Here is a 16,922-nt window from a genome sequence, read left to right on the forward strand (position 1 = left end):
CTTTTTTTAGCTCTGTACCCCATTTTTTAATAGGGTTGTTTGATTCTCTGGTGTCTAGCTTCTTGAGTTCTTTGTATACCTTGGATATTAGACCTCTATCAGATGTGGGGTTGGTAAAGATCTTTTCCCACTCTGTTGGCTGCTGTTTTTTGTTTCTTGACAGTATCCTTAGCCTTACAGAAACTTTGCAATCACATTAAGTCCTATTTGTCAATCTTTGACCTTAGAGCACGAGCCATTGGTGTTCAGGAAATTTTCTCCTGTGCCTATGTGTTCTAAGGTTTTCCCTAATTTCTCTTCTAATAGTTTCAGTATACCTGGTTTAATGTGGAGATCTTTGATCCACTTGCACTTGAGCTTTGTACTTAGAGATAAGAAAGGGTCTATTTTAATTCTTCTGCATGCTGAGTGCCAGTTGGACCAACACCATTTGTTGAAGAGGCTGTCCTTTTTCCATTGAATGTTTATAGCCCCTTGTCAAAAATCAAGTGGCAATATATGTGAGGGCTCATTTCTGGATCTTCTATTCTATACCATTGATCCATGTGCCTATTTCTGTACCAGTACCATGCAGTTTTTAGCACAATTGCCTTGTAATATAGCTTGAGGTCAGGAATAGTGATTCCCACAGATGTTTCCTTGATGTTGAGGATGGATTTCGCTATTCTAGGTCTTTTGTTATCCTGGATGAAATTGCACATTGCCCTTTCCAACTCTATGAATAATTGGGTTGGAATTTTGATGGGGATTGCATTGAATTGGTAGATTGCTTTTGGTAAGATGGCTATTTTTACAATGTTGATCCTTCCAATCCATGAGCATGGGAGATCTTTCCATTTTCTGAGATCTTCCTCGATTTCCTTCTTTAGAGGTTTGAAGTTCTTGTCGTGCAGGTCCTTCACTTGCTTAGTTAGAGTCACACCAAGGTATTTCATATTGTTTGTGACTATTGTGAAGGGTATCTTTTCCCTAATTTCTTTCTCCACATGTTTGTCCTTTGAATATAGGAAGGCTACTGATTTGTTTGAGTTAATTTTAAATCCAGCCACTTTGCTGAAGTTGTTTATCAGCTATAGAAGTTCTCTAGTGGAATTTTTGGGGTCACTTAACTATACTGTCATGTCATCTGCAAAGAGTGATGTTTTTACTTCTTCCTTTCCAATTTGTATCCCTTTGATTTCCTTTTGCTGTGTAATTGCTCCAGCCAGGACTTCCAGTACTATGTTGAATAGGTAGGGGGAGAGTGGGCAACCTTGTGGAGTCCCAGATTTTAGTGGGATTGCTTCAAGTTTCCCACTGTTATGTTTGATATTGGCTGTTGGTTTTCTGAATATTGCTTTTATTATGTTTAGGTATGGGGCTTGGATTCCTGTTCTTTCCAAGACTTTTAACATGAAGTGGTTTTGAATTTTGTCAAATGCTTTCTCAGCATCTAGTGAGATGATCATGTGGTTTTTTTCTTTGAGTTTGTTTATATGATGGATTACATTGATGGATTTCTGTATATTAAACCATCCCTGCATCCCAGGGATGAAGCCTACTTGATCATGGTGAATGATCATTTTGATGTGTTTTTGGATTTGGTTTGCAAGGATTTTGTTGAGTATTTTTGCATCAATGTTCATAAGTGAGATTGGTCTGAAGTTCTCTTTCCTTGTAGGGTCTTTGTGTGGTTTAAGATTGAGTATTATTTTAGCCTCAAAAATGAGTTAGGTGGTGTTCCATCTGATTCTATTTTGGGGAATAGTTTGGAAAGTATTGGTATTAGGTCATCAATAAATGTCTGATAAAATTTTGCACTGAACCGGGACTTTTTTTTTTTTTTTTTTTTTTTTTTTTTGGTTGGGAGGCTTTTGACGACTGCTTTTATTTCTTTAGGTGTTATGGGATTATTTAGATTGGTTACCTGGTCCTCGTTTATCTGGTATCTGTCTAGGAATTCATCCATTTCTTCACTATTTTCCAGCTTTGTTGAGTATAGGCTTTTATAGTAGGATCTGATGATTTCTTGCATTTCCTCAGTTTCAGTTATTATGTCTCCACTTTCATTTCTGATTTAGTTAATTTGGATACTCTCTCTTTGCCCTCTAGTTAGTCTGGCTAAGGGTTTATCAATGTTGTTAATTTTGTCAAAGAACCAGCTCCAGCTCGTGGTTTTGTTGATTCTTTAAATGGTTCATTTTATTTCGATTTGGTCTATTTCTGCTCTAAGTTTGATTATTTCTTGCTGGCTAGACTCTTTTCTAACTAAAATCTTAATTTAAAATAACCCATTTACTTTAGCCTACATTGTGCCATGTGGTTCGTTACCTGTGTTCAGGTACCCTTCTTCTGTCTCTTCACATCTTTCCAGGCACTCTCTTAGAATTCTTTCTTTCTCCCAGATGTCTTACCTCCTATTTCCTGCCAAACTCATAGGCCATCAGATTTATTATAGACAAGTGTCATATCCACACAGATATAAGACATTCTCCCTACAAGGCAGCAATATGGTTCTAATTTCATGGGTACATCTTCTTAAGTGGAATTGAGATAGAAAATATATAAGCAAGGTTAATGACAAAAGGGGTCATGAATCTGAGAGGGAGTGGACAGATCCACAGAAGAAGTTGGAAGAGAACTGTCAGATAATTGGGAAAGAACAAGCAGTATTTCTTCCCTGGACTTGTCTTTCTGCCCAGCATCAACTTTCTCTGTGCTGGAAAGCTAAAAGTATGATGTCTAAATGTTTCCTTCACTGCCAACTAGAGGTGATGTCCCATACATTCCACCTCCACCCCCACACCCCCACATTCACACATGATTCTATCTCACTAAGTGGCCAGCAATTTTCCAGTCTGATTAGAAAGGACCTTTCAGAAAATATTAGAACAGCATTTGCAGATCACTAGCCTCAGCATTTTAAAATTGTTGACATATCATTCATTCATTCACTTGTTCGTTCATTGGAATTCAAACCAACAAACCAAAAATGTCAAGCAAATGCTCTACCATTAAGCCTTCAATTTTGTTCTTGAAGTAAAAGAAATAGAAAAACAAAAACCGAGCACATCTCATGGAGAAAATGCCGGATTTAATTATGAACACATTCTTTGAATTGGGTGCACATGTTTTCTCCTGTCACGGGATAAAATAAACACTTTTTAATTAAAAGCAATTCATCTAGAGCAAGAAGCCATTAGAACATCAGGGTTTGCAGCTTCCCCATTAATTCCTCTGTGCACAGAAGAAAATGTTTGATGGATAAACCCATCATGCCAAGAATTTTCCTGAGTCTCAGCACTTGCAGTGGCTGGCTGCCACATCTGTTGGAGGGAGCAAACCTTTGATAGGCAGATTCCTAGATGCCTCCTGCTGGCTGCGTTCAGGTATAGAGGAGCACTAAGCAGACCGGCTTGTTTTAATCATAAACCTGGGCATGTTTTGCGAATAATGAATCTTCTGATTGGAGACTGCAAAGTTCAAAGACTCATTTTGGCTGTGGGAAATAAAAAGATTTGGAATTGTAAGTGAAGAAACTGAATCAGGTGACACAGGACTGGCTTAAAGGGCTGCTAGAATATAGCCTGTGCTTCTAAGATTTCTCCAAGAGAGATAATCAGTAGAAGTGACATGCATTGGATGCATCCCTCAGTCTTTAGGAAGCATCCATCAATTTCTGAGTGTGAAAAAGTCCTTTGACTTTGGGATGCTGACAACTTCAATAAGGCAGACTTAATTACATCCAAAGTGGACTGTAAAATAGAATATTTATTCATTAACATGTCATAACTTAAAAGTGTGGTCCTTGATAGAAACTGATGAACTGACAGGCTAAAAATTTTACTTGGAGAAATAATTTGAGAGTCCTGATCCAATGTCCTTCAAGGTGTTCTGTTTCTTATGGCTGTCATGATTCATGTTTATCTATTTAAGTCAAGAGTTACACCTTTGATAAGGCCTTTTTGAACATTATATGGATATCATGATTCATGTTTATCTATTTAAGTCAAGAATTGCACCTTTGATAAGGCCTTCTAGAACATTCTCTCTTTCCTCTTTTAGTAATTATATTCATACTTCAAACCACTTGAACATTTTTAACACTGATCACTATTTATGACGGTGGCATTTTTTTAAGAAAATTGATTTTTCTATAGTTATTAGAATCTTTTGTGTAACATTTTCCAGACTATGCCATGCAATATTGAGTGTAGCCTGGCACTACAAATTTGAAAAATTACTGTTCAAGAGCCCAAGAGAAAATAAAAGAGTACTGGCACTTAAAAAGGAAAATTAAGTGCTGGGTGCTTACACACTATGCCACTTGATGCCCACAGTCACACTGAAAAGAATGAAGCAATGTGTCCCTTAAAACAAATAAAAATAAAGTTCAGCTAATGGATTCCACCAAGTCAGACCATCTGAATCTCATTCCTGGAACCCACATAGTAGAAGTTAAGAACCAACTCCTTGTAAGTTGCCCACTGACCCATAGGTCCCCCACACAAATAAATAATAGATGTGAAAACAGTAAACATGAAAAAGTTGAGGTCAGTAATGTTCAGCTACACACACAGGGTGGAGCCTACAGGCCTAAAATCTGACCTCATTATATTATATTCCACTGTCAGCTTGAGCCAATTGATCACAATCTGCTCAAATGAAGAAAACAAGTTTTGATTGTCAAATTTCAGTCTACAGCCTCCGAGGACACTCCTGGACTGTATTTTTCTTACTTCCAACCAATACCGTTTTAACCAAGAGTTCCATGGAATTTGGTCAAAAAGGCCAAGTCCTGGTTTCTAATATAAAGCCCCAAGCTCTTACCTATTAGAAGGGCCCAAGTGCTAGTGAGGACTGTGAAAACAAGTCATCATGCCACATGAAGGAAAGTGGGCAGAGCTGGGATTCATCGTGTTAGCTAAATATGCAGACTCAGAGTGAGCACTCTGTGTTTCTCTATAGGTGGAGTCGACACTAACTAAATAAAGAGACCCAAGGGATGCAAAGATGATGTGACAGTTAAGAGCACTGGCTGCTCTTTCAGAGGACCTAGGTTTGAGTCCCATAACCTCTCCGGGTTCATGGTTCTCCTTATTACATAAGACTTTCAATGCTGCCATAAGGCCTGCAGATGAGAACTGTAAACAATAATGACAATTACATCCAGGGATTAACATGCACATGGTGCAGGGTAAACCCACAGGAAGAGAGTCAGCTTTTCCTCCTCCTAATTGATTGGTAGAAAAATTAAGTTGCCATAGAAAATATGACTTCAACCATTTCTATTCAATCATAGGAAGGGCCAGTAAGATGGCTCAGTGTGTAAATCTCCTCTAAATCCCCAGAAATAACATAGTGAAAAAAGACTAAGTGTTATTGCAGTTTTTCCTCAGACCTGAACATACATACACACATGATTACATGTACATTTGTGCATATGCACACACATATACACACCCAATTTAAAAATATAAGCACAAGAAAATTCCTCTGTGCAGTGCGACAAAAATTGAACTTAAACTTCTACACAACAACCTAAAAGTACAAGTTTTTCAGCACACATCCATATTTTAGGGAAGGAGAGAAAAGAAAAACAGTTTGTAGTAGCACCCTGAGACTGCTCACTTCAGAAGACGTCTCAGTAGCAGCAGCCACACCTATCCTCCAATGTGTCGTCTCACCAATGAATCTCAAGAGCAGAAATCTTCTGTACTTTGCCTCTCTTGGTTTCCTCAAACCATGTCAAATTGCTCCTGTTTCTAGGCCACTGCTTATTCTTCCCCAGAGATTAAAACAGTCTTCACCAGCTGCCTCCTTCTTTTCTCTACTGCTCACCACACTCCTCCCTGCTATGGTCACCGGGAGGCCTCCCTAGGCTCCACTCCTACACACAGTCTCTGTAAGCAATCATGGGTCTTACATAACAAGGAAGTTTATTAGACCTTTGATTCTCAGACATTCTTCCTCAGCTACAGAGGCTTCTACAGCAACTATCAGGCTATAGCACATTTCAAGACTAGAGGAGAACTATACAAGGCAGCCAGAAGTTGCTCTTGTCTACAGGAACCAACAACTCATGTAATGAACAATCAGAAGCACAATTCAGTCTTTACAATCAAAGTGCCTCTTCCAAGGTCCATGGCCCACAGGTCAATTCAAGAGGAGATGAAGCATGTAGGATCCATCAAATACTTAAGGTACTGAACTTATTTTAAAACATAAAAACAATAAAGTGAGCTCTCTCTATAGATGGGAAAGTAGGTAGGTAGATAGATAAAGAAAGAGAGAGAGAGAGAGAGAGAGAGAGAGAGAGAGAGAGAGAGAGAGAGAGAGAGGAAGGAAGGAAGAAAGGAAGAAAGGAAGAAAGGAAGAAAGGAAGAAAGGAAGAAAGGAAGAAAGGAAGAAAGAAAGAAAGTTGGATGATAGACAGGCATAAATACATAAATGCTAGAAGGAGATAAAAATAAAGATATATACAGAGATGGGGAGTGTGGAGAGCGGGTGTGGCAGCAGTACCAAGATGGTGCTTGGGACTCTGGCCAAGTCTTGTGACTAGCACCTAACTTCCTCCTGCCCCCCACTCAGAGTAGCCACTCCCACCATATGAGCTGCGCAGGCACACCCATGAAGCAAGATCAGGCCAAATGATTCGGACCTATAAACTGCAGCCAAGCAACATATACTGAGGAGGTGGAGTTGAGAGAAGATAAAAGGGACTGTGCTTGGGGGCAGAGAGAGAAACAGAAAGAGAGAGAAGGGGGACAAAATGATTTTCACTTGCATGCTGTAAGGTTCCTAAATAAACTGCGTTGAGGTCGCTCCTTTTCTGCTGGTTGGAGATGGTAGTGACAGGGGAAAGAGAGAGAGAGAGAGAGAGAGAGAGAGAGAGAGAGAGAGAGAGAGAGAGAGGGAGGGAGGGAGGGAGGGAGGGAGGGAGGGAGGGAGGGAGGGAGGGAAGGAGGGACAGAGAAAGAAATAGTCCATTATTGCTGCCATAATGAACTATTTCCTTCCAAATATAAACCAAAATAAATTCTTTCTCCTTTAAGATGGTTCTTGTAAAGTATTTTGAAACAACAAAGAGCAAAGTACAAAATACAACATTCTGGTATAAAATCAAATATTGAGTTAGCTGTGACCAAATTTGTCCAAATGAGTGATTAAGAGCCAAAAGTAAAGTAGGCGTAATCAAAACAATTTTAAATATGTGATTTAGCTACAAAAAGCATTGAGAAACCTAAATTTTAAATATTCCAAGCTCTGAAACTTTCTGAGAACCAAGATGATAACCCATGTGGAAAACTGCAGGACTGATTTCATGTGACAGGTCATAGCCAAAATACAAGTGTCTTAAAAGTGTTTAGTAAAGTTACTTTCAGGCTATAAGTATAAAACAAACTTGATTTTTAGACTTCAGTCACATCCCCAAGATAGGTGCATGACAGTTGTAGAACTTCACATAAGATGTCCCCTATGGTCTGGGACACTTCAATACTTGGCCCCCAGTTGATGGAACTGTTTGGGTAGATTTTAGAAATATAACCTTGATGGTGAAAGTTTGACAGTGGTGATAGGTTTTTACTTGTACACTTTCTTCTTTATTCTCTGTGTCCTACTTTCTGTTCAAGCCTTCAGAGCTGCTCTAGCTGCCATGTCTGACATTTGCCACCATGGTTTTTTGCCATGATAAACTCTTCTTATACCTTAAGCCAAACAAGCCATTTTTTCCTGTAGGTTGAACTGATCATGGTGCTTTATCACAGCAATAGAAAAGTAACAGACACAAAAGTGTGACAAAGTAGTAAGGAATCTGGACTCAAAACTATTCTGCTCCCAGGCTTAGGAAGAGAAAAAGGAAGACTTTGAACTTGATAGCCAAATGTGTCCTGTAGCTTTCAGCATCCCATTACATCTAAAGTGTAGATAGATCATAAATTTAGGATAAGGGATACTCAGGATGGTTGATATTTTTTAATTTAAATGTTACTTTATTTATATAGCTACAGGAATCAATCAAAGTCCTGCCCTTTAATAACGAATTAGTCTTTTTATCATGGGGTTCTTCCTGACTCCACAGAAATTAGCCCTTTGCGCATTCTAATAAGACTTTTCATAAAACTATAGTATTTACACAACTTGAATAATGTCAAGCAATTACCAGTTAACTTAATATCTACCATTGATAATAGGCAATCTACGAAAACATGGATTTTATGCTTAATCAGAGATTCAATGGAATATCTTTTGTCTCAAATGAAGCAAAAGCAAAAGAGAGTAAATTTATAAATGAATTTACAATCTTACCTCTTTCCTTAGATTTTCTCTGCATATTTTGATACCCAAAAGTCATTCTCTTCTATTGGCTTATAGGCTGTGAGACACCCCTCTCCTGTTTGCCCTTGCCCCCAACCAAATATTGTGTGGAAGAAAGTCAAGTATTTGTTAGCACTATTTCTGACATATAGAAAATTCTTCATTTCTTTTTGAAGCTGAGTATGATACCATAGGAAAAAAAACCACAATGTGAATATCTACACTGACACCAATAAAACTGTTTGATCAGAGTGGCCTTTAGACAGCTTCACTCATAAGCTAAACCACTACATTTTTAATAAAAAAATTAATTAATTTTACATGAATTAAGCCAATTCAAAATATCATGTAAAAAAAAAGTTGCACCTAATGGCTATGTGCAGTATTGTTATTTCTGTAAAACATTGGCCTGGGTATGTTTTCAATATTTTTTCATACTTCATGGCAAGCATTCGCAGTACATGAGATCATTTTAAACATGTGTTTCTGGCAGGAAAATCATTAATTAAAAAATGAATGATCATGAGACTCTTTTAATTTGTTTTCATCTCAAAAATTATTTTACTTCCTGGCTTCTGGCTGGATATTCATCCAACTTGTTTATTAGTCTCCAGGACCAGGACTCACAAGCCAGTACAGGGAGACATAGAAAGGAAGAAAATGCTGAAGTAAGAGGAGACAGAGGTTGAGAAACAAGGTAGAAAAGGAGGCAAAGATGAAAAGAAACACTTGTACTCAATAGCTCAGTATGCCCTGTGGCTTCAGTGGCCTATTTCATTTTAAATACAACATGAATCACAGAAACTTTCAAGTGCTATCCATCTCAATGTTTTATTTTCCCATTAATTTGTTCACAGAAATCAGAGAAAGATGAGGGCGTTCTAAATAGAGAGCATCTTACATCTCATCTCAAAGCTTTATTATTTTTTTCTATTTCTTAGTGGGAAGCAGAGACCGGAAATAAAGTCATTATGAAGGTAGAAACATATTTGACTTCTTGTTCATAGGCTGTAATCTCATTCCAGGATTTGCACAAGCCAAACCTTCTATATCCATCTTCCAGAGAGATTAGTTAGTGGGCTACACATATGGTCACCCAGAGAAGTATTCCTGATGACTGGAACATATTTCTTGTTGAGCTGTAGGGTTAATGGTGGGCTCCCTTGTCAACTCCACCATAGGTCACAGTCACTTAGGGAGGTAGGATGCAGGAAGCTTGACCATACTTACCCCAGTGTTGGGCTATGGGAAGCTGCAGATCACTGCTCCAGGGGTGGGGAAGTACAGTCTACGGCATGGGGATAGGTGGATGGAACTTGCTTGGGGGGTCCCCGGGTCTGCAATGACAGAGGAGCTGAGAACAGAGTGGAGGCCCACAGGCTGCATCTATCCTGGGACTGATGGGGGAAGAGGCTAGCTTCAGCTGGTCCTAGGGTGGCAAGTCCTTGTCTTGATGGTGGGGGGGCTGCAGACTTGGGCTTGGTGGCGGCCTTCTACAGGAGATTAGAAGGCAGCTCTGTAGGCAAAGGGCTTTTCTACAGCTTCCCACAGTGGATCCTGAAGAAAAGAGACAGTCCATGGTTTTAAGGCATTTATTTTCATGGAGGAAAATGGATGAGTAAAACCGTACCCCACTTCTTAGAGTGGACCTGAGATTAAATGCCTTTGTTAGGGAGGAGTGTCTGGGAAGAAAAGTTAACTGACTAAGCCTCCAGGCCTTTAGGTACCTCATTATAATAAAGATCTGTCTTGAACCTACATGACCTGTGGTCACGTCCCCTACCTGTGGAGGGGCTTGGGGCATTGCCTTACATGACTGATGACCACAAATCTATGGAGGGATGTGGCTTGTGACAGGGGCCTGGTTTCCTGGGAATTTAGGGAAAGGCCTACCATCCCTTAGGTTCACCGGGGTTTCAAACTTCATCTAAACCAGAAACCAGGATACCTTTCACAGCATACTGCCCCACATTGAGTCATAAGGTGGTGTGGAAATCTTTGGGAAATCTTCCACCATTTGTGGGTGTATGGTTACCCTGAACTTGATGTAGACTCTCCCTGTGATTAGACAATCTGTTGCAACTACTGTGTCAGACTATTCTGGCAAAACAAACCCATATTAACATTCAGTAAAGTCATACTAGATGTGTGATGCTGGATTTTAGGTATGAGAAAGCAGGTAAGTCCTGAGTCCATGGAAGACCCAGCCTCATAACCTGAGGGGGAAACATACTACCACATTTTTTCATATATTGTGAAGACATGCAGCAGGAATTTCTGCAAACCTGACAGGTGCTGAATATTGCTAACACTGTTATGTGTGTTCTTGGTAAAAACTGCTTGCAGACAAACTAGGTGAAACCAATCTCAACCGGCTGAAGCAATAAGGAAAAAAAATCACAGACAGAAGTACAATGGAGGCCACTAGGTTCTGGGAAACTATAAAAACCATGGGTAGCAATGCTCTGAGCTTCACACTTGCACTACTATGTCTATTCCCTTTGATAATAGTCTCCTCTCTCTTTTGGTAGACCAGATGTCTTTGCTCCCAAGTGATATGGAGTAGCTCAATACCTGTGAAAACCTGACTTAATAGCTCTTAAACCTAATAGCAAGTCTTTTTAATTTTGTCTAATTTTTAAAAATTCATATGTGTGTGTGCACATTCATGCACACAAATACACACATAAACACATGAACACACACTACCCTCTCTCAATCCCAAATTCTTGAGAAAGAATCTAAAATGACAATTGGGTTCAAAGGTTCCTCTGAGCCCATTAATTGTATGCAATAAAGTCAGGTCTGGAATAGCTACTATAGAATAGCTACCAGAAGACCCTAGTGTGAGTCAAATAAGACAGGAGATATTCAATACCTATTTCAAATGTGTTCTGTGAGTCACCAACAAGACAAACACCCCAAATTTATACCTTCTGCAGTGCAGCTTTGAAATGTAGAAGGTAAGTCACTACTTCAAAGACATGAATGTTTATTAAGTCAAGGAATATTGCATTATCTTAATAAATGTCTATTATAAACTGACTTCATTTAATGTTTACAGACTATATTAAATAAAAGTAATGCAATACCATAATGCTTTTTAAAGGGGAAAAATCTATGGCAGAAGTCCAGTGCAAAGAGTTGATTTTATTTTACAAGGCATCTCACACACACTGAACTATGCTCTATTCCTTTTCTAAAATTGTGAACATATGTGTATACAAATATGTGGAACTCAGAATAAAATGCGTGTCAATGAGTTCTATCTTTCTATTATATGTAGCCAAGGAATTAACTCAGGTCATATGGCCTGGGGGCAAGTGTCTATATCTACCGATCAAAACATTTTCCATGCCATTTTATCTACCACATTTTCAAGTCACCCTCTCTGATGAAATGCCAAAGTCTATGAGCTCCTATGTGCCCTGGTGTAGATCCTTCTGTTGTTACTGTTAATAACATCATTATTATGCTTTTGTGAGCATTAGGAAAAGATTAAGGGGAAGGAGTGTGGGCTACAATCAGGATGGAAAGTGAATAAATAAGTTAACTAATGGAAAAAAGATTAAAATACATAAAATCATATTGATATCTTCTCTGAATTTGTTACAGAATTTACTTCAGTCTGAGGAAGTTCTTAAAAACTTCCAGTATTCCAAGACAGCCATATAAACATGGACTATCTTTAAAACTCAAGTATTAAGCAGACAGTCATTGGTGACATTGGTCTCTTCTATTGATATTGTTTGATTCTATAATTTATTCTGTATCTCTCCATGTATCTATAAACCCAGTATCTGATATTCAACACATCTAAAAGCAGCAGTATCTTTCACAATCTGCCTTTTACTATTAACATCTGAGTCACTTTAAGGATTTTTCTTAGGTCTTTGGTTCAGTAATTCAAATCCTTCAGGTTACCTAGGCCTCATAGCATAATTTTAGCTACTTTGGAGTGCTAGGGTAGGAGGATCACAAACTAAAACCTATTTGAGCTAAATTGGAGTTCAAGGCTAACCTGAACAACTTAGATTCTGTACCAAAAATGAAAGTGGAAACAGGGATAGAGATGTGGTTTGTGGGAAGAGTGCTCTCTTAGCTCTATGAGGCTCTTGGTTGAACCTTCAGTATCAAATTCCTGGAAAGAATGGAAGCAAGTATAGGCACTATGGAAAGTAGGACAGAGGCTCCTCTAAGATCTAAATTAGACCAAGATGTCTGACCTGGATATGCCTCCTAGGCTTTTCCCCCAAAGTCTCCATGTCAACGTGTCACAGAGATAATTACACATCAACTTTTTTTGCAGTACTATTCACAAAGGCTATGAACTGAACCAAACTGGGTGTCTGCTAACAAAGGACTGGATAAAGAAAATGTGATGATTGTACAAAAGGAACTTTTTAAAAGAGCAAATTACACTGTTTTCAAGAATGAGGATATCACTTCAATGGTACTAATCAAATTAAGTCAGTCTCAGATAAACAAATATTGAATAGCTCCCAGTCTTTATAGCTATATTAAACTGTGAAGACGATGGAACAAAGGTGGAAGCAAAACTATATAGGGAAACACAGGGGGCAAGTGGGAGGGAGGCCCCAAGGCATGATGGGAACACATAGGACTAATGGGAGGAGAGAGAAAGGTGAGAGCCCTAAGACATGATGAAATATGCTCAAAATATATTATTATTTTCTTGCATGGAAATGACCTTATGTATTCCATTTTGGACAAGAAATGCTTCAAAGATGGAAGAAATAAAGGTGGTAAAGTTTAAATCAGGCAATTTATATCCATGTATACAAACCTACTAAATAAATCTTCCTTGGCTTTAGAGAAGCAAGAGCCCTAAGGAATGCCATGAAATGGTTTGTGAATACACATTATCTGCTCTGATCACAATCAGTTTCTACAAAAGCACATCCTACTAGCTTAAGTTTCCTACCTAAAAAAACAATTGAGCTTGACTATTCTCTCCTAAACACAAGCTGACAAGTTTCTTAGGTGTTCAAGAAACATAGTTCAATGTTTAAAACTCATAATATCATTGCTGTATTTTTCTCTGTTTGCATTGTAATGCTCTGAAAATATGTTAGTTTCTGGAATGAAGTATCATATGAAACTTGGCTACAGATCTGTAGATCCTTCATGGCCTCCATGAAGTAAGCATATGCTGAAGAGTTTTAGTGAACTAGCTTAGAAACACACACACACACACACACACACACACACTCACACACACACACACTCACACACACACACACACACAAATGGGCACAGTCAGGATCCCAACATGCTATATAAGTCTATATTAGTGGTTCTCAGCATTCTTAATGCTGCAACCCTTTAAGACAATTCCTTATATTGTGGTGATCTTCAAGCATAAAGTTGCTATGCTAGTTTCATTGCTACTTCATAACTGTAATTTTGCTACTGTTATGTATCATAATGTAAATATCTGATCCCTGTAATAGGGTCATTTGACCCCCACAAAGGGGTCAAAGTTTGAGCATCAGTAAACATGATATTTATGCTGTGCTATGAATAAACACTGGCAGAACTATTCAACGCCAGTGTTAGGGAACCCAGGAATATAATCCAATGGGTACAGGTGCTTGCCACCAAGCCTGACAACTGAGTTTGTTCCCCAGGTTCCAGATGGTGGAAGGAGAGAACTGAATCCTGAAGTTGTCCTCTTACCTCCATATATGCAAATGACAAATATAAACCCATGCCATACATTAAATATATCAATTCATTTTTTTTTAAATCCTTAAATTTAAAAACGAGCAGTTCTTGGATATTTCATGGAGTCAGATGTGAGATATACTATCATCCTCACTTACTGATGATAAAATCTGGGCTCAGAAAGGTTAAAGGACTTGACTGAAATTATGTGACTGGTAGGCATCTCTACTGTGATTGTGCCTGGCTGCCTGTTGTCCTGTTCTGATTCATTCAAATGCTCTGTAACAAAGCAAAAAGCAATTCCCTAGATATCAACAGACACCATCTGTCACCAGACATCACCTGACTCTTACAGGTGCAGCTCTGAGAAGCAATCCTGGCCTGGCATCTGACCTTTACTTTAACATAATAAAATGTGAGAAGTAAAACTAGAGGGAAAGTGTAGTAGGAATTGGAAGACAGAACTCCTACTATGTTAGGAATGAGTACTGCCATTAGCATTAAACTCTAGCATTTGAGGTAGGGGTGGCTGAGATGGCTTAGCCTATGAAGATACTTGCTGTCAAGCTTGACAACTTGAGTTCAATCCCCTATGACCCATATAGTGGAAAAAATTACTTTCTCGGATCTTGCAAGAGCCATGTTCTATAACACTCTATAAACTGAGGATCTTTAGAAACCAATACCTTGGTTTCTCCTGTACACTATGAATAAGCCTAGGAAGTGCTCAGCATACATTCCATTTATTTAACTGTGGTCTTCTTCCTGAGGTGAGTAGATATTTTCAGAAATTTCAGAGTTTTTGTCTCAGTAGATGCTCTTCAACAACATAGATGTTTCCCTATTCATTTTGTTTGCAAGAAAAATGTACATGCCAAAGTTAAGTGGTCATCTAAGTCATTATTAACTTTGCAAATCAATTCTACCCCTGGAATTATATTTTCATTTTTAAATCTTAGTTTTTATTTTTTACTTATTTTTATAGAATATATTTTAATTATGTTATCCTCTTCCCCTAACTCTTCCTTGATCCTTCCCACCTTACTACCCACCTGACATTATATTCTTTCTCTCCCTCTTTCAAAAAAAGCTAAGAAACAAAAATAAAAGAAATAACAAAATCCCACAATAGCACAAAATATAAAATTTAAAAATAACAGATAAGCAAGCAGTAGGACAAAAAAAGACAAACAAAAAACAAAAATACCAAAACAAAGCAAAATGAAAGAAAAAGCCCGCAAACACACCACAGAGTCCACTTTGTGTTGGCCAGCTCCTGGGGATAGGGCCTGCCCTAGTGAGTGGTAATATTTTCTAAAGTCAGGTCTCTATTAGGTATTTGTATAGATAACTCAGTATAAAATTATATTATTTAAATATATGATAAAAGAATACAAAATTGAACCAGGAAAATGAATGATAAAATGTGAATTGATGTCTATATACAGGTAAGGCAGGCACAAGATAAGGCAAGGTCTGTGATTAGACAGTGAAAAAGAAAGGAAAGTGCAGAGTTCTTGAGAGGTGAGAGAAATAGTAAAAAAAGGGGGGAAAACCAAGATGGAGAAAGAAAAGAATAACCTGGACCCGTGTAGGTTTAGACAGCCACAGGTAGCTATGAATAGCTTATAAGGGATGGATTATTACAGGACAATTTGTCTTATCTAGGTGGGAAGTTTTTATCTATATCAATTGGCTCTGAGTTTACTATGTGGATGTTTTGTGGAGTGAGGATTTACTGATATAAATCTGATTGATAAATTACAAGCCAGAGTTTTGATTTTACCAAGTTGTTGGGAATGTGAACAGAGTCCACAACAGAGAGTCTCAAGATAGGCAGTCTCTGTATGGGACTGGCATGGCAGTGAATCATCATGGGAACTAAATAGCCTGATGCTGATGGGAGGCAGAGAGGCTGCCAAAGACAGAGAGTAGTAGGGGGTACCATGACATGGCCTGGGGAACTTTTATGCCATAATATTTACTTCTACAATAAAAAGACTTCAAAGTGAGCTTTTAGCTGAATTTACATATTTAAAGTCTATGCTCCAGTAAAGATCTAAGAATGATTACTTTATTTCTCCTTGTTCATATAAAGACTAAAAGTAAAAAACTGGAGAGATGTCCCAGAAGTTAAAGACACCTTCTACTCTTGTAGAAGGCTGAAGTTTGGTTCCCAATATGCACATTATCATCCTATAACCACCTGTAACTCCAGCTCCAGGGGATCGGATGCCCTCTTCTGCCCTCTAAAGGTACCCGCAGTCACCTATGCACACACAAAGACATACAGTGCACAAAACCATTAATTTTAAAAACAATCTTTAAATGGGTTAAACCTCAGCAATCGATCCATTTTAATTGATATTAAAATTACCCAGCATGTGTTGATTTTATCCAGAGGACCAACCTCAGTGATATTATCTCCCAGAGGCTCTGGCTGTGGTGATTGTCACACGGATTGAAATAATATCTCAGCTTGATATGTCTCTGGAGATGGCTGCTGAAAGGAGCCACTCTCACAATCTGAATCCCCTAGATGGCTTGGAAATGTCACAGCAAATAATGGAGAGCTTTGGAGGAATGAAACAAATTGATGGACCCTGTCAGAGCTGAGACATGTTTTTTATCAGTTTCAAAGGATTTGCTGGGAGTACTCCCACGACTCTAATCATTCTAAATAATACATCTAGCCATTTCCTCTCTCATTAGACAAAATTAAAGCTCCCTGAAAATTTCAAAGAGCGTTGCGTTTGAGAAAGCTGATTTTAAAAAAATCTCGAGTTTATAAGGAGGCCTCTAAGAAAGTTGGTGCTCTCTAGAATATCTGATGTTAACATCTGAATAACTTTTGGAAACATTGGACTAGCTCAGGAAGGAAGCTGAGACACCAGGCTTTGTTAAAATGCTGAGTTTTCCCACTAGCACTTGTGAGA

At 38.4% G+C, this 16,922-nt stretch overlaps 1 protein-coding gene across 1 annotated transcript in view; it reads left to right on the top strand.

The window, feature by feature from the left end:
- Nucleotides 1-3,432: 3,432 nt before the first annotated feature.
- The window catches only part of ZP4 (zona pellucida glycoprotein 4), a gene marked incomplete at both ends in the record, with an annotated part of 45,205 nt that continues 31,715 nt past the window's right edge, over nucleotides 3,433-16,922 (top strand). The window contains one exon of the mRNA XM_080918508.1: nucleotides 3,433-3,505. Coding sequence (XP_080774634.1) covers nucleotides 3,433-3,505 — 73 coding nt within the window. The remainder of the gene's footprint in view (nucleotides 3,506-16,922) is intronic.

The sequence above is a fragment of the Micromys minutus genome, assembly GCF_963924665.1.
Source record: "Micromys minutus genome assembly, chromosome: 6".
In the NCBI taxonomy this organism is placed as follows: domain Eukaryota; kingdom Metazoa; phylum Chordata; class Mammalia; order Rodentia; family Muridae; genus Micromys; species Micromys minutus.